The sequence below is a fragment of the Rosa chinensis genome, chromosome 3 (genome assembly GCF_002994745.2).
Source record: "Rosa chinensis cultivar Old Blush chromosome 3, RchiOBHm-V2, whole genome shotgun sequence".
Classification (NCBI taxonomy): domain Eukaryota; kingdom Viridiplantae; phylum Streptophyta; class Magnoliopsida; order Rosales; family Rosaceae; genus Rosa; species Rosa chinensis.
Window position 1 is genome coordinate 16,822,460 of NC_037090.1, and position 18,103 is coordinate 16,840,562.

At 38.2% G+C, this 18,103-nt stretch overlaps 3 protein-coding genes across 8 annotated transcripts; 2 read left to right on the top strand and 1 right to left on the bottom strand.

Annotated features, from left to right (window-relative positions):
- Positions 1-231: 231 nt before the first annotated feature.
- On the top strand, positions 232-6,967 carry LOC112193754 (probable LRR receptor-like serine/threonine-protein kinase At1g56140). Of its 6 annotated transcripts, none has more exons than XM_040516945.1 (4): positions 232-449; positions 3,934-4,158; positions 4,472-4,536; positions 4,628-5,815. In XM_040516945.1, exons 2-4 carry the CDS (start codon positions 4,133-4,135, stop codon positions 5,053-5,055), a joined length of 519 nt encoding a protein of 172 aa, XP_040372879.1. In that variant the 5' UTR covers positions 232-449; positions 3,934-4,132; the 3' UTR covers positions 5,056-5,815. The 6 variants fall into 6 exon arrangements, 5 of the variants coding, with proteins under 5 accessions (XP_040372879.1, XP_024189753.1, XP_040372880.1 ...); XM_024333985.2 differs by having other exon boundaries at positions 3,958-4,158; XM_040516946.1 differs by lacking the exon at positions 232-449 and adding an exon at positions 626-642 and having other exon boundaries at positions 3,958-4,158.
- Positions 6,968-11,043: 4,076 nt separating this feature from the next.
- On the top strand, positions 11,044-14,248 carry LOC112191592 (pentatricopeptide repeat-containing protein At3g53360, mitochondrial). Its single transcript, XM_024330961.2, has one exon. It carries the CDS (start codon positions 11,156-11,158, stop codon positions 13,742-13,744), a length of 2,589 nt encoding a protein of 862 aa, XP_024186729.1. The 5' UTR covers positions 11,044-11,155; the 3' UTR covers positions 13,745-14,248.
- Positions 14,249-14,281: 33 nt separating this feature from the next.
- LOC112191594 (ras-related protein RABC2a) lies at positions 14,282-17,498 on the bottom strand. Its single transcript, XM_024330962.2, has 6 exons — positions 17,148-17,498; positions 16,602-16,670; positions 16,342-16,407; positions 15,849-15,970; positions 15,447-15,575; positions 14,282-14,665 (listed from the first exon to the last, which is right to left on the bottom strand). The coding sequence occupies exons 1-6, from the start codon at positions 17,281-17,283 to the stop codon at positions 14,561-14,563; spliced, it is 627 nt and encodes a 208-aa protein (XP_024186730.1). The 5' UTR covers positions 17,284-17,498; the 3' UTR covers positions 14,282-14,560.
- Between the last annotated feature and the right edge of the window lie 605 nt (positions 17,499-18,103).

Genomic DNA, 18,103 nt, shown 5'->3' on the forward strand with positions numbered 1-18,103 from the left:
TGCTTCTCCGTAAAGCCAAATTTGGGAAGCTACAATACAATTTGTAGCTTTTAAGAGCTGTTTTGGGAAAACACAGAGTCTACTGTTGGTGGAGTTTAATGAAATTTGTCTAACTACCAATTCTGTCCTCCTCCTTTTCTGAAAATTACATCTAAACAGATAGGTTTCTCCTTTGCGAGGCAGACATTTCTCTTTGTCATCATTATCATTATCATTCCACATCTCCTCCTTCCTCTTCTTTGGTGTCTGGTTCTCCCTCGTCTTTTGTTAGATATCCTTCTTCTTCAGCTCGTCGCTGTTAACTTCCTTCAATTCGTGGATTCTCGTCGGCCTCTCCTTCTTCCTCTGTGCAGACTTTGGGTCTTCTGGGTTATGCTTCTTCTCTGCAGATAGACTCAAACGGAGCCCAATTTATCTGATTCCTCCATAACTACACAAAACCGAGTAAGGTATGTGAGCTTTGCTCAGTCAGATTTCCAGAACCCAAAAAAGTCTACTTGACTGCTTCTTTTTACTTTTTATTTCGAGAAATTGATCAGATTTCAATGAATTGTTATATAAGAGAATTCTTGTACATCTCAACATTGGATAATTCAATCCTCATCGAACTTCTCCTCCTTCTCTCTCAGTTGTCACTGAAAGGTTTAATCTTGCTCTCTATAGCTTACTCTTTCATATTCAATTTTTTTTTATTCATACCCATGTAATTGCATTCTTCTGTGAGTTGGGTTTGTGCTTTAAGATAGATTGAAGCTTGTGTCTTGCTTAATTTGGGATACAAAGCTGAAAGTTTTAATTTTTGTGAAGTATAATTGTCCTGCTTAATTTTTTAGTTTTGATGATTTTGGATGGTTTTTTGAATTGGAATATGTAGTTTGGCTAGTGTGATAATGCAGAGTCACAATTCTAATCTCGATAGTAAGAATTGATGTTTTGATTGCGTAGAACTATAGAAGTATAAATAGAAGGAAATGGTATCAGGAATCAAACAATATTTCTAGCAGGATGGTTTGTTTTCTGGAAGCAATGTTGAGTAGACTCGTGCCATCTGATAATGTTGATCGTCTAAGATCCAGAAAGTAAAATCAGTGTTCTAAAACTCGGCTGCCCAGGCCGCCTAGGCGCTGGGCGGCGGTCATCTGACTCGATTAATGCCAAATCGGTGGGATTGGGCGGGATGGACTTGGACGGCCTCCTAGGAGCCTGGGCAGCCTACTAGGCGCCTGGGAGGAGAGGGGTAGGCTCCTGGGCGGAGACAGGTAGGCGCTAGGAGGTCGAGATGAGTATTGAAAATTGTGGAGTATAGTTGTTTGAATTGGGCGATCTAGGAGGGGGTTCGGGAGAAGATGACTTCAGGGGTGCTGCGGAGATAGACGGCGGTGAGGGCTTGACGGAGGATGGTGGTGTCGCGAGTGGCCGGGTCGGGATCCAGAGGAGGAGGTCTTTCTTCTTATTTCCACTCAGCTCGGATAAGAGGCGCTTGGTGAGGTCCTCAAAGTATGTTGATGATGGTGGAGGTGTTGCAGTCGAAGCCCTTGAAGGCTTTGTAGACATGGACGACATCGTTGTTGGATGAGGTCTGGAGAGCTTGGCTTGTTTGCAGATAAGAATAAAAAAATCAAATAAAAGATTTGAGTGGATGGAGATAAGGGAAAAAGTGAAGAAAGTTTATCTCATCATTCTCATGATGGAGACACGTGGGATGAATGGTCAACAAAATGGAAGGTCCACGGCCTTTTTTTTTTTGGATAGATGGAGATTATAAGTTATAACCCACTCCCTATATATTCTTTTTTAAGAATTTTTTTTTTTTTTTCAAGGCTTTAAGTCTTGAGATATATATATATATATATATATATATATTCTTAATTATGTAAATAAATACTATAAAAATAGAATAAATATTAAAAAATACAAATCCGCCTAGATGTCGCCTAGTCGCCCGCCTAGGCGTCTGGGCGCTAGTTCCCCATTCACCGCTCGACTAGTGCCTAGCGATTTTTCGAACCTTGAGTAAAACCTAGTCCCTAACTGTGGGATTAAAGATTCATTTTATTGAATTTTGTTGTTTCGATCAGTAGGTCGTTTAGAATATTACATATTAATGTGAAAAATACAATTATTGCCAAATTTACCTTATATAGCGTTGCGAGCTTTCAGTGTTAAGTCTTCTAGAAGTGGTTGAGAGTGATACTTATTCTTTTGCTTAGGATTGCGTGCCTGATTTGGTGGTATTAAGTAGTTGTTAGCTTTTTCAAGGATCTTCATTATTGAGAATTAGAGATGGTTAGTCAATGCTATATATAGCTAGTGTTGGTTTACGGTTCCCATAAGTTGACACTTCTGCTAAAAAAGAATACCGATGAACTTGCTGAATGTATCAACTATTTTGTGTTGAACAAAGGGAAAATGCTACCAAATTGGAAGAAGCCCCATTCTAGTTTGATGCTAATCTCTTTGGGGCTCACTCTATTTGTCTTATTTGAGAAATCCATAATTAAAGAGGGTCTAAACACTGTGATATAAGAACTAATCATGGAGCAAGTATCAAAGAAAAGATTTCCCTTGGATGCAAAAGAGTATAAGTTATATGAAGTGGGTGAGGGTGTTAGCGCTAGTGTGTACAATTACAGTTTGCACACAATTATGAGGCATTTATAACAAAATTTACCTGATAAGTTATCTTTAAAGTTTTTGAGTTAGGGATCACTCGTAGATGCATCAGACATTCTATAGTTGTAAGAACATGTCTGCATAATTGACTGGCCACAGCATTTGGGTTGTCATGCCATATATGGCTGGGGGGTCCTGCCTTTATATAATGAAGTCTTCGTTTCCTGAAGGTTTTGAAGAGCCTATTATTGCAACTCTATTGCATGAGGTCACTACTAGAAATATGATAATAGACATCACGTCATTTAAATCGGTTAAAATTTCACGCGATGTAAAAAATTGTTTTAACATCGGTTTCTCAGAAACCGATTTCTATTTATATAATTAACATCAGTTTTTACTGTTGACTGATGTGTAAAATTTGGTTCAAAATTTTTAAAACACGCGGAAAGCCAAAGTTAAAGGTTTTCGTGCAAGCGGGAACAAAATTAGACTTGGTCAGTTTCCTCACTCAGTAGCGAACCATTTGCCCTGCTCTTCCCCGAAACTCTATGTCTCTATCCCTCTCCTCCTCCTCTCTCTCTCTCTCTCTCTCTCTCTCTATGTCCTGATCGAAACAAAACACAAAACTCTAGAAAACGATTCTCTCTCTCACTCAGTAGCGACCCATCCTAATCGACCCAAACCACAAAACCCTAGAAACCAATAGATTTCTTTGTCGTCAGCTCGGAGGTGGACTGGACGGAGCTGTGTGGCCATGCTTCTAGTCGTGGCCAAAGGACGAGCAGCCTAGCGTTGACTTGTCGGAGGAAGGCAAAGAAGATGGTGGCTCCGGTGAGTCTACCCTGATGGTTGGAGATCGATGACAAAAGAAACAGAGTCCTCCAGATCCACTTTCTCTCTCCTCCTCTTTCTCTTCTGTGCTTTTCTCTGGTCTAGTACTGTGGTCCTCTTCGGAGCTCTAGCTGTAATTGAGGTAAAAATTTCTGCTAATTCAGGATCCTGTACTCTGCTAATTTCTTATCTAACACAATGAAAGCCAAATTCAACTCTTTAAAACCAAAACCAAGATGAGGGTGAAGTGTTCTGGGATTTGATAATGGTTTGTGTTTATGTTTTTCATGATAAAGTTTGAATCTTTTAACTGGGTTTTTGAGTTTAAAATTATGGGTATTTGGGTTTGACATGTGTAGGTTTTGTTATCTGTGATTGCTGAACTGTAAGCATGTGGCAATAATTGTAGTTTTTGTTTACAATATCTCTGATTCGTTTGGTTGGAGTAAGATTCTGACTGGATTTATGTTATGAGATTCATATCAGACTTATGTTTTTACCTAGTACCAGTGCAAGAGAGTCTGCTCAAGAAGTTGGGAAAAGCATGTGTGGTGGTACTGCAGACTTCGGTGATCCTGTAACTTTCAGATTTGGAGAAGGAAAACTAATGCTAGGGTGGACCAGCAGAGGCCAATAGTTGAAAGTAGCGTGGACAGAAAACACGAGTTCTATTCATCTAAGCAAAATGATGATTTTGCAGCTTTGGAACAGGTACTGTATTCTATTATTATCTGCTGGTGAATCTTTACAATGTCCACTGTTTCCATTTCTTCTCCATTTAAAATATATATACATGTATCTAATTAGAGTGTAAAAATGTCCTGAAGCATTTAAGTAGTTGGTCACTGTGATCCATTTGTCCTCAACCCAAATGCTGCTACTATGCTAGCTGTCCATTTGAATAGGCTATGCTAGCTGTCCATTTCAAGGTGTGAATTTATTCATGAATTCAAACCGTCTAATGTATCAGTGAAATCAGGGTCTACCATAATCATTTCGGTGTTTACTTATATATTTATTTCAGTGGTCTTCCTTCAGGGTTGGCTTGCCTTCAAAGAAACTTTCCTTGCAATCGTGGCCCTGGAATCTGTAAGTATGGTCAAAGCCTTAACCATTGTTATTGTAAGTTAAAATGCCTTTATGACCATTCTTTGATATGTGCTCTTGCATCTTTCTGCAGATTATAATTTTGGGATTAATTGTGGAGGACCTGAGATTACGTCTTCGTCCGATGGGATTGTGTATGAGAAGGAAAATGAGCCCTTTGGACCAGCTTCATGTTTTGTGACTGGCACAACCAGATGGGGAGTTAGCAATGTCGGATATTTCGCTGGCAGAACCAATGCTCCGTATACAAGTTTCTCCTTATCTCAATTCACAAATACTTTTGATTCTGTGCTATTCCAGACTGCAAGGCTCTCTGCTTCATCAATTAGATACTTTGGCTTGGGGCTTGAGAATGGTAACTACACCGTGAACCTCAAGTTTGCAGAACATGTCATTCTGGCTGCTACTACCGAGAGATTTCTTGGGAGACGTCTTTTTGATATTTATATCCAGGTCTGTATCATCTTAAACTTTTCTTTCATATATAAAACCATGTTATGAGCTCTTATGATAACTTTTCCTTATTGAATTAGTGAAGTTGACTTGGGGTTCTCTTGGTATATTAAATTGTTGAATTGAATAAATTAGACCAAGTGTCTATAACAAATCAATTATATCTATCATTTTAAAATCTGATGGATATATGGAGTTGATCCAAAGGTAATCAGCATGCAATTACTCAAGCTCTTACTTGATATGGTCTTCACTCCCCATCTATTGCCAATAATCACCACGTATGTCTTCTTTAGCCCTGAAGTTTAGCCCACGTATGTCTCTTACTTGATAGGGTCTACCACTGAAATAAATATATAGCTGTCCATTTTGGATCATGTAAAACAATGTCTACCGTACATCTATAAAGTATTTATATAATGTGTGTAATGTTTATAAACGCAATACTATCAAATTGAATAATGTCGATAATATACCCGCAGCAGCGCGCGGGCAATATATTTTGCTAGTATATATATAAAGCTAGGGTTTGGTTTTATATGATCCATATCAGACTTATGTTTTTAAGTAATTTAATTTAGTTCCGTTACTAAGGTGAGTGATAGCCAGCTAGCTACTGCCAAGCATCCCTTAAGTGTGCCATTGAATTTATAAGTTTGGCCAAGTGGTTGGCTTAATTGCTTCATTGAGTGTTTGATCAAGTTATTCAAGTACCACAGGTTAATTGCTTCAACGAGATATGAAGCTACCCATGCATTTTCTATCTGAGACTTCAGAACCAAACCATAAAGAAATTAGGGACCACAAAATCTTTGACTTTTGTTAGTCCAAAATGTTCCTATCTAAGAAACTGGAGTGAATACCTCTCTTTGCTTGAGGACATAAACACCTGATCCATTTGGCCTTTTTTTTAGTGAGATGATTTCATCTTTCTAAATCATTATTTGCCAAGTTTCTTTAGTCATATAGTTAATTAAGTTTCATTACCATTCTGTGTTTGAATTATAGTTTGTGAGCAATTATTCTGTCTTTTTGTGGAAGATCTTAGGTTGGAATACTGGCAAAGAGAAAGCTTTAATTAACACTTTTGCTTTCTGTACATTTAAATTTAATGGTAAATTTGCTCTGCTGAGCTCATTTGGTTGGAATAATTTTTTGATAATGTATGTTCTGCATTTGTCGTTTCATGTTATGCAGCACATTGAAGATTTGACACAAGAAAAGTTTTCTTTGCAACGAGCACTCGAGGCTTCACGTGCTTTAGCTGAGTCATTGGCTTCTAAAAATTATTCTTTGACAGAGACTTATAACCAACAGGTTTGGCTGCATAACATGATATTTCGGGGTATTATATTTGTGTATCTGTTTTGTTTGTCTGTGCATTAGTAGCAGCATGTAATATATGACGCATGGATATACAGCATGGTATTATTTTATGTCTGCTTTCTCATAAAAAATTAAAAATATCATTATATGTTTTGTTGGACAATAGTTATGACCTCCGCTAGAAAGGTCATTAAACATGTCATTGCTTCAATCTAACTTTCTTCTGTTTGCTTGTTCTCCAGAGAAGCGTTGTTGACCAACTAAAATCTAACGTGGAAACGTTACAAGCAGAGATCAAAGCCCAGATGGTTAGAGTTGATAATCCCTTATTTCTGGTCATTCTGGATCTCATTTACATCTGAAGGGTTTATATAACATGCGCATATATATAGATAGATAGATCTATATAGAATTCATTTTAATGCAGTTATGCTTTGAGTGTTAAGAGAATGGTGCGGTGGCTGACAAAAAATTGTTAAGTGACTAACTTACAGAATGGGGAAGGATATCCTTACAAGTACGAGGGATTGTATATAAGGATGTATATGGAGAAGTTTAGGCCATATGTCCCCTTCTCCCTACTCTTTGTACTTGTTTTATCAAAAATAGTATTAATGAGAATTTTCTTTGTTAACAACTTGTATTCTCATTGTGATATTTTTCTAGTGAAGAAACTGATTTATGCACATAGGGAGCAAATCACCTTTAAACTAGAAATTGAAGCAAGAAGAACGAAAAGACAACTACATGAAAAAAAAAACTGATGTTATAAATGACTAAGAACATCAGTTCTATAATAGTAGATTGTAAACTGATGTTAGTAAAGAAAATGTACATCGGTTCCTTAAAATGAAGCGATGTCTAGAAGCATTTTAAACATCGGTTGTTTAAAAATAAGCGATGTGTGGAGTAATTTTAAACATCGGTTGTTTAAAAAGAAGCGATGTCTGGAGTAATTTTTAACATCGGTTTCTTAAAAGGAACCGATGTCTGGAGTCATTTTTAACATCGGTTGCTTAAAAGGAACCGATGTCTGGAGTCATTTTTAACATCAGTTAACAACCGATGTCTAAGTTTTCATGATTTTTAACATCACCCACTAAGACATCGGAAATTTTTTTATTAGACATCAGTTAGGAACTGATGTCTATGAACTTTATTCTAGTAGTGGGTCCTCAAAGTTCTTGTTTATCTTCATGCTCATGGCCATATCCATAGAGATGTGAAGGTCTTCTAATCTTATCATTTTATAGAAAAATTAGTGATGCTTGTTGTAAGTTAGAAGTTCTCATTTATTGATTGATATCTGTATCACATATGTAACCCTGTCTCCCATTTTATTAAAAATCGATGAATAAAAAATAGTACCTAAATGCATGAGAGATTTTCTCTTTTATTGCCTTTGACAAGATTAATCGTATGATTATTGCCTTTCATGACTCCTTAACATTCGCCAATATCAGAGTAGTGAATATCTCTTCAAAAAGTGAAATTATTTTTATGTTGTGTTCTCATGGATGATATTTGCAGGCCAATGTCTAGGATTCTTGCTTCATATGACTAATTCGATGGATGGCCAGTACCAAGAGGATACGCTCTATAAAGCAGTTGCTAGAGTTTATAATGTTGGATGAATTTTCATGTTATTTAGACCACCTCCTAGTCTTACGATACTCTTTTTCCTTACTAATTTTATGAGGTGATGTTTAGATTTTAGATTTCTGTATATAACTCTCTTATTGTATTATCTTGCAATTGTGAGATCTCGTTCTTTCAACTTATCAATGTATCAAAGCTTTCACTTCTTCCCTTCTTCCCCTGAGATGTGAAGAATTTGCATTACAGCTGATTCGCCTAATAGACCTGTTGAATGAACATTTCTCATGGACGCGTCAAACTATAAGATGCACTTTTCTTTACTAGGAAGAGCAAACTATAGACCTGTTGAATGAACATTTCTCATGTGTGCGTTAAACTATCAGAAATGGAGGTATTAAAAAATAAAATTGCACAAAGTCTAATGAATGCATTTACTTAGCATTTAGTTGCAAATTTCAAGTAACTTTAATATATTTTGTGTAATGGTTCCCGTTGAACTATGGTCGGGAAATTAATCCAAATATTCTAGACTTAATTTGTGTAATAGTAAAACATAATATGCATATTGAAAAGCTAATAGGAAGGAAATTTTCGGTCGACTTTGGCTCTGCTAGGGTTTGATGCTCTAGCCATCCAATTGATCGAGTCCGGTAAGAAGATGGCGGCAGTGGCTCCGTCAGTACTGTTTGAAGAGGCCGTGGTGAGCCTGCTTGGTGGAGAGGATGCTATCCATGATTGTTTTTTCTATCTGTGTGGCCGACTTCTGTCCAAGAAGGCGGTGGTGCTTTCTTCGTTTTTGGCGGCGATCTCCAATGTTTGGGGATTGAAAGAGAGGATGACATCTTTGTCTTCCAATTTAAGGAGATGGAGGTGAAGAATCGGGTTCTCTCGGGGGTCCTTGGTTCTATAACAACTCCATGGCGGATTACAACGGAATTTCTGACCTAGAAGCAGCGCCGCTGCATCTCCTTGAGGTGTGGGTGGCTGTGTAAGGGTTGCAGATAGCGATGCGGAATGAGAAAGTCCTAACCCTAATCGGACAAGCACTGGGGGACTTTGTTCAAGTTGATCAGGGGGCGGTGAAGAGAAAGCATCATGTCCAGAGGATCCGTGTGATTCATGATGTTCGCCAGAGGATTTGGGCGCGACGGAGGTTTGACTTTTCATCGGTTGTTTCGGTGATGGGGGAGTTGCAATATGAAAAATTTCATGGGTTGTGTGTGGCTTGTGGTCTTTTTGGCCATGGGGGAGGTCCGTGTGACGGAAGGTTGGCTGCAGAGGCTCTCGGGCTGGTGATGTCTGGCAGTGAGGTATCGAACAGGGAGGGCCTGGTGATGCTGGGCTCGGTGTCCGGACCACGGGATTCTCCTGTGGCAGCTGTCGTGGGGCCGGAGGTGTTTTCTCCGATGTCAAGGGTTCTGGGTTTGGTGGCTGAGGCGACTGGTGAGCAGGTGGGTGGCTCGGAGTTGGAGGTTGCCGACGCTGCATCTGGGCTGGCTGCTCCGGAAAAACAGACGGGAAACCCTAACTTTGAATTAGGGTTGACCGCAGGTTTGACTGGGGGCTTGATTGGGTCTGTTGGGCCGGGGGAGCAAAGTTTGACTGGGTCCAAGTCTGTTGGGCCTTCTGCTGCTGCTGGAAGAAGTCCAAACTTGGGCTTGGGCTTGGGTGTGAGAAAAAAGGTTTTTAAACCTAGTCTGGCAATTATCCCTCCAGAATTCCAACTGGGTGAACTAGTGGAGGTTCCAATTTCGATGGGAGTAGCTCTAAAGAAGAAGGGTCGTCCACCTGGACGCCGGGCTAAGCAGTTACAATCTCCAAACAAAGTGGAAGGTAATGATGTCGGTGTGGATTTATGCTCCAACTCGAATGGGAAAGAGCTGCTTCTTGTTTGATCGTTCTAGCTTAGGTTTAAGCCTCTTTAAGGGTGTCTTAGTTTCTATGAGTCTTCTATGACATTTCTAGTTTCTTTCTTGTACCACAATTGCTTGATTGGCAAGAGATGGCTAGTTGAATGATTTCTTTCCGTAGGAGGCGAAGCTTTGTCACTCTTGGGTAGGCTTGCTTAATTGTGAGCTTCCCAATGATGTTAATTAGTTTGCTGTAGTTTGGATAGGTTTTACCGGATTTTCTTGCCGGTTTTTCTTATGTAAGCTATGGCCAATTGGCTGTTGATTATTTGAATAACAATCAACTTCTATTCAAAAATAATATGCATATTGAAGGGTTAAAATTAAATCTTTTATTCAATCCAAGCAAGGGTACAAGAAAAATACATGAGAAATTTTTTTATTTGGTATGGTTACATAATCAAAAAATAAAATTATGTATTTTAGTAGCATATTTTAGCATGTATGACCATTTATACCCAGCCAAAGCACTTTTGCCTTACAACTTACCAAACACTTAGAAATTACTTTTCGTTCTCACAACACTTTTAAAAATGGTTTACCAAACACCTCAGCTAATTCTCCTCACAGCAAGTTAGGAAGTGCTTCCTCTCACAGCAAGTTCGAAAATACTTCTTCTCACAGCACAGCAATCCCAAACTAAGCCAAAGAGAGAAAGAAAAGAATTCGAAAGCATCTAGAATGAGAGGGGGTTAACTCCAAAAACAAGTTTTTTGTTTCAGAAGTACCGCTTTTACCCTTAAAAATTTAACGAAGTTAACGTTTTTACTGTTTCTGTGTATGAATATTGGATCAGGCTTAAATCGTCTAGTACCATTTTGATATTTTTCAAAATACAGGTATGAAAATTAATAGTCTAGAAAAGTTCAGACACTGTTTGGATAATTTTCCCTTAACAATAATACTAATACTATCATGAAAATACTTATGTTTGTATTTTTTTTTTAATATACATATGTGTACAGAAAACTAAAATATATATATAGCTAATATTTAGATAATCAATAAAGTCTGTATTTACCAAAACCAAATCAATTTTTCTGGTAATATTTCATTTTAGTTTTATCGATTTTGACTACCAAAAAATCGGTTTATCAAATTTAAAATATCGATTGATACTCTGTTGTGTGATACATGCTTAGCTGAAAATTCTTAATGCTTAAGATCTCAAGAACACTTATGTCGACGACAACATCGTCTCTAAAAGTATCAAAAATATAAACTTGGAGTCTTGCACCGCCGAACGAACAGAAACATTTGGCTTTCCTTATCTTCTGTGTGTACTCCCGCCAAATGTGAAGGTACATTTCCTCATGGATCTACCTGTCACTGTAAGCCTTCAGAACCCACCTCTCCCACCCAAACAGTTCCACACCAAAACCCCAACACCAAAAGACTTCAACTTGCTCATAAAGCACCACGCCAACCTCAAAAACGACCATGCAATCCTCTCAACCTATACCCACATGGAGTCTCTAGGATTGGCGCCGGATAACTCCTCTCTCCCTCTCGTTCTCAAGGCCTGTGCGCGGCTGAGCGCCGTCGAGAGAGGGAAGGGGATACATTCGAGTATTCGGAACTCGGGTTTGGATAAAGATGTGAGGATTGGGACTGCCCTTGTTGATTTCTACTGCAAAAGTGGGCTCATTGACGATGCAGTGGAGGTGTTTGATGCAATGTGTGAGAGAGATTTGGTTCTGTGGAATGCTTTGATTCATGGGTGTGTCGGGTGTGGTTGTTATCAAGAGGCTATATGCTTGTTTAGGGAGATGCAGAGTGAGGGGTTGAAGCCGAATTCGCGCAGTGTCGTTGCATTGCTTTTGGCTTGTAGGGAGGTTGCGGAGTTGAGATGTGGGAAAGAGATACATGGCTATGGTTTGAGGAATGGATTGCTTGATTTGGATGCTCATGTGGGGACTGCTTTGATTGGGTTTTATATGAGATTTGATGTCAGAATGTCGCATCTTACATTTGATTCGATGGTTGTGAGGAATGTTGTTAGTTCGAATGCAATAATTACAGGGTATGTTGATGTTGGGGAGTACTTGATGGCGGTGAAGCTTTTCGTGCAGTTGCTTGTGGACGGGGTTGAGTTTGACTCTGTTTCGATGTTGGTTGTGATTCAGGCTTGTGCGAAAATTGGATCTGTTGAATTGGCTAGGCAAATTCATCAGATGGCTATGAAGTACAGCTACAGCAGTGATCTTTTCATTGTAAATGCATTGCTGAATATGTATAGTGAGTGTGGACGTATTGAATTATCGCGTGCATTATTTGAAACTGTCCCAAACCGTGATGTAGCTTTGTGGAATTCCATGCTAGCTGCATACAGTGAATATGGTTTTTATGAGGAAGCCATGAACTTATTTTTGAAAATGCGAACAGAAGGAATCGTGGAAGATCAAAGAACTGTTTATATAATGTTGTTGTTATGTGAAGAAATATCTGAAGGCTTGATAGAGGGGAAAAGCTTGCATGCTCTTGCGCTCAAGAGTGGGATGGAAATGGATGTTTCTCTCGGAAATACATTGTTAAGTATGTATGCTGAATTTAACTGTGTGCAGTCTGTTAAGAAGGTTTTTGCTGAGATGAAAGGTGCAGATGTTATATCATGGAACATTTTGATCAGGGCATTGGCCTGCAATGGATTGCGAGATGAAGCATGGGAAACATTTGGTGTCATGCGAGAATCTGGAACCAAGCCAAACTCGCACACCATAATATCTGTCCTCGCTACTTTTGAAGCTGACACTAGTGTAAATACAGTGCGAGCAATTCATGGTTTTGTAATGAAACATGGTATTGAAGTTGACCCATCTTTGAATACTGCACTAACAGATATATACATGAATAGTGGTGATGAAGCAGCAGCTAGGATTCTATTTGAGAACTGCCCCTATAAAGATGTGATCTCATGGAATGCTATAATTGCCGGTTACGTCAGAAACAATGAAAGCAATGAAGCTCGGTTACTTTTCAACCGTATGATTTCAGAAGTCAAACCCAACTCTGTCACGATCATAAGTATTCTCTCATCATGTACCCAAGTTGCATCTCTGTCTCTAGGTCAATGCTTGCATGCTTATGCAACTAGGAGGCAATTCTCATTTGACTTCGATTTGTCCCTTGCAAATGCTTTTATATCCATGTACGCTAGAAGCGGTAGTATGCAAAATGCTGAAAAGATCTTTAAGAGTTTGCCAACGAGAAATGTTATATCATGGAATTCCTTGATAACTGGCTACAGCATGCACGGTCATGGATATGATGCTATTCTTGTGTTCCAACAAATGTTAGAGGATGGTTTCCAACCAAATGGTTCAACTTTTGTAGCTGTACTGTCTGCTTGCAGACATTCTGGTTTGATAGAGATGGGATTGAAGCTTTTCCACACTATGGTACATGATCTGGAGATTACACCCGAGCTTGTTCACTATGGTTGTGTCGTTGACCTTCTTTGTCGTGCAGGCCGCTTAGATGAAGCTAGAGAGTTCATCGAGTCAATGCCTATTGAACCAGATGCATCTGTGTGGAGGGCTTTGCTCAATGGTTGTCGAGTTAATTCTGCGCCTGAGTTAGCTGGAGCAATCTTTGAGAAACTTGTGGAATTAGAACCCATGAATGCAGGGAATTATGTTCTGCTATCTAATATATATGCTGCAGCAGGTCTATGGTTAGAGGTCAGGAAGATAAGAACATTGCTGAGGGAAAAGGGTTTGAAAAAGCCTCCAGGAACAAGCTGGATTGTTATTAAAAGTCAGGTCCACTCTTTTGTTGCCTCAGACACATCACACCTTGATTCAAACAGAATTTATGCTTGTTTAAATTCTCTGTCAGCCTTAATCAAAGAAATTGGTTATACTCCTGATCTTCAATGGGTTTTGCATGAAGAGGAAAATTAAGTTGAAAGAGGTGACAGAATCTTGGTTATTTCTTATTGCTGAGGGTTGGGTTCTATTCATGTGTGCGGTCTTAACATGAAGACCTTTGCATTTGTTCGAGTCCCTGCTCATGGTGAATTACTTTTAGGCTTGAAGAGCAATTCCCTGAGATGCTGTGAGATGAAAGAAATTCCAGGAATATGAATTTCTCAGAAGCATGATGGAGCCACCAGCAGCAGTCTCAAAAGCATGAAAGAACCATGAGAATCAATCTCAAAAGCATGAAGATTCCAAGTTCGCTTCTGAGTTCCTGACCAGATTGTTTTCACAAACAGATAAAAAGATTGAACTGTATATATATGATTCTCACTGATTTCATTGTTCTCAGGCAGAGGCACAGTTATTATTTCATTCTTTCCGTTGCTACGTGGCAACCCCACATGTCCATGTCCATGATATGTATAAAAATGTTCTGATATCAAACATTTGTCACTTCTTATAATATAGCCAATCTAGAATTACAAAGCTCATGGTTCACACTTTCTTTTTGAAGAAAAGTTATGAAGTCCATTCCACAATCCAAAATAATAGAGAGCTTATATTTGAAAAGAAAATACAAGCATTACTGTTTTTAACATGACTAAGGAACAAGGAAAATACATTTACACAAGCTAATACAGATGTTATTTGAGTGCCAATTTATCCATTGTGATGGTATAACGATATGCAACTCAATAACAAGACAGCAGCAGTAAAGCAGTAAGGAAGAATAAAATGGAAGTTTACATATACATGATGGCAAGTCAAGCTTCATATTAAGGTGCCCTTTGCTGCATTTTACGAGCAACAACTAGGAGGTGCTTGATTTTCTTGTTTCTGCTTCAAAATGTTTCTCTTTGCTACAGTAGAACCCTCTTCTAAGAGGCTAGGAATCTCCATTATCTGTTACACAATTCCAGCTGGTTAGAATTGGGAATAGAAAAAAAAAATGTATCATATGACTAGATAATCTTGGTTGCCTACTCTATAAGTCTATATAATCCCATGGTGGACTCCTTATCATCCTAGGTAATTATCAACAGTTAAGCTGCTTAAATATATGAACAAGTTATAGGAATATGCATCAGTCAACAAAGTAGATACACTTGCATGACAACTTTGATTCTGAAGTAATAAATGTACTTATACATACTATGCAATACCAGCTAGCTCAAGTTCCTTTCTGAAGTTCAAATACAACTATAAAATGAGCTTACTGCTTACATATCTCCCTGCTATGTGACTCGCTAATTTACCCATATGTGTATCTGTTAGAGAAGAAAGCTGGTGTCTATATCAGTAGTAGGAGCTAAGATGACGTTCTTTGTGGGGGATAAGCTGATTAACATATATTTTAGGTGAAATGAAAATAATTCTCTTAAATTTGTAAAAGATTACCGAGAGCTGATAGAGGCTTGGTCCATACTGTGTCAGCTGGTTTATTTAGTACTATTAGGGAGTAGGATGTCCATGTTAGTTTAGGATTTATATGCATTTTGGACAACTTTCTGGCATCGATCACTAGGGTTTTCATTGTAGTAATATTCTTAAAAAGAAAAGGAATATATGTATATATATGAGAATCAGGTTCGCAAGTTAGTTTTCTTCTTTTTTCTGTTTACCTGAAACATTTGAATGTCACAAAGTCATTACAAAGAAGAAAAAATAACTTTCTCAGAAGTACCTTTAATGCTAGCTCTTGAAAGCAACGCTCCACATTTTCTCTAGTCTTAGCACTACATTCCAGAAACATGCATCCAATATCTTTTGCAAGAGCAATGCCCTCTTCTCTACTCACAGCCCTCTCAGATTCCTGAAATTACATATAACTTCTTTTTAATACGATCCAAGAAATTGAGACAGCAAGAAGAGGACTTATCTTTTCTACAACTACATTGAGGGGTATCTTATTATCTTGTGACATATATGAAGAGCATGCTACTGTATAATAAGGCATTCCTGGCTGTCTATTTACTGCTAGAGAGAAAAAAGACTCCAATACTATGATCCATAGTCAGGAGCATTGTTTTCTTGTTCATTTTCAGAATAAAGTTTTCAAGGATCAGATACAGAGACTGAAACTTACTCTGTCAACTTTATTCCCAACAAGCACCTTGACACAGTCCTGATTAGTTGAGTACAGTTCCACTTCTTTAGCCCATACATCTGATAAGTTGGTAAAGGTGTCTCTCCGGGTCACATCATACACTAAAAATAAAGCAGATGAATTATCTGTTAATCAAAATCGAACAACTATAGTATGTAAAGGTTTTATGAGAACTTCTGATTATAAATTCAAAATACTGATAAAAAAAGGCCGGAAGGCAGGGGAGAATGGACTATACTTGAAGAACTCAAAATTATTAGTAGTTATATAGAACTACTCAAACTCTATTCTCCCCTTCTCATAGTTTCACATGCAATACGCTTATTAAACTTTAGATTATAGTTACATGTGAAAAAATGAACACAAGAGAAATGCTAGAACTTGCTCTGTAGTTGCTAGATGGAAACAATACCACATTTTCCTTTAACAAAGAGTTGTGAATGTAGATATTTCCAGAAAAAGTGGAACGTACCGAGAATGATTCCTTGGGCACTTCTATAGTAAGAACTTGTTAATGTTCTGAACCTCTCCTGTCCAGCTGCAATAACAAAATGATTTGTCATATTAACAATGCATCATTAAACTTCAACATTTAAAATCATTAGAAATAAGGGTGTTAGCTCTGAAGCCCCTTAACAGATTTATACTCTTTTCCCATCATCCAATGTAGAATGGGCCATAATCAAAATTGCATCATAGAACGAAAGAATACACAAGTTCCATATGTAGTACCTGTATCCCAAATTGTCATCTTAATTCTCTTCCCACCAACAGTAAGCAGCTTAATTTTAAAATCCACACCTGCAATCATAGGAGCAAGACCCATCAAATGCATGAATCAGAATGGTAGTATCAATCAATCCAATCACAAATTCTAATACTTGTACAAGTTGAATGTATCAGAAAGGTTGGGTCAATCAATCCAAAGTTTGAATTCACATACATATGAAACACTAAAAGCTACCAACTTTCCAGGTCCCCTCCTTGGAAGATCACGAAAAGTCTAATCCTTTTTCTGAATCAGAAATGCATTTATTCAGTTCTTGCTAACTGAGTTGCATCACAAGAAGAAAAGCAGGCAGAAAATGTAGAAAGCTATGACTGAGCAAAACACAAGAACCCCATACAGCACAAAGAAAAAGCAAGCTATTCAAATTTCAGGACCAAATTAACAGTAATAGATCCAACAGTTCATCTCAAAAAGACATGCAGTAAAAGGGTCTCTTCCACAGCAAATGAAATGCCAAGCTAAAAAGTGAGATACAGAAAATGGTTTACCAATGGTGGGAGCAAGATCGTCGACAGAGTTGGAGATGAAGCTGACAAGAAGACTACTTTTGCCAACGGCAGAGTCTCCGATCAGCAAGATCTTGAACGACAGATCGTAGTTGCTGCTCTGCCCCGAAGAACTCATTTTTGATGATGATGATGATCAATGCTTTTGTGGTTCTGCCAAAGTGTCAATGTCTCTTCTCTCTCTCTCTCTCTCTCTCTCTCTCTCTCTGAGAATTAAGTACAGTGAAAGAAATGTATATAATGGTGGAGGAGAGAGAAGGATAATGGTCTTTTTGAAAAGAACGGGAATGGGGGAGAGGGGAGGCTAAAGAAAACGGCTATACCTGAACTACAACTACCGACGTATTTATTCTTTTTTGTTTTACTTTGCTTTGCTTTTCATATTATTTAACCCCGGTTCTGTCCTAAAGCTCTCTTCTTTCTGTGAGTTTCAGTTGTGTGTCCAACAATGGAGGGACTCGAATTTATTATCTTCGCATGGAAGATAAACCCTCTGGTTTATTATATTTATGCATGGTGGACAAAAGCAAGAATACCCCCATTTGAAAGCATCATTCAATAGTATATAGATTGCCAAAAATAAAAAACTAGTAGTGCATATAGCTATCAAGTTAAAGGGGATGAAATATTGGAAATTGGAATCCATGATGCTCGGATAAAGATAGCCAGATAGGCATGAACCGGGGTAGATTTGTAGCACAGGTGATTCAGAATATATTATCTTTAGGGTTAAATACTGGTTACTACCCAGTGGTTTAGGTCTAAAATCAATTCAGTCTCTGAACTTCTAATTTTATCAAAAACACCCCTGCAGTTTCAATTTTGATCTAATAGGTCCAATTTGTTAATCTTCCGATAATTGAGTCATTTAACTTGTTGACGTGGCTCATATATGACCTATGTTTTAGGATATGGTGTTGAGGTGGCATACATAGTCA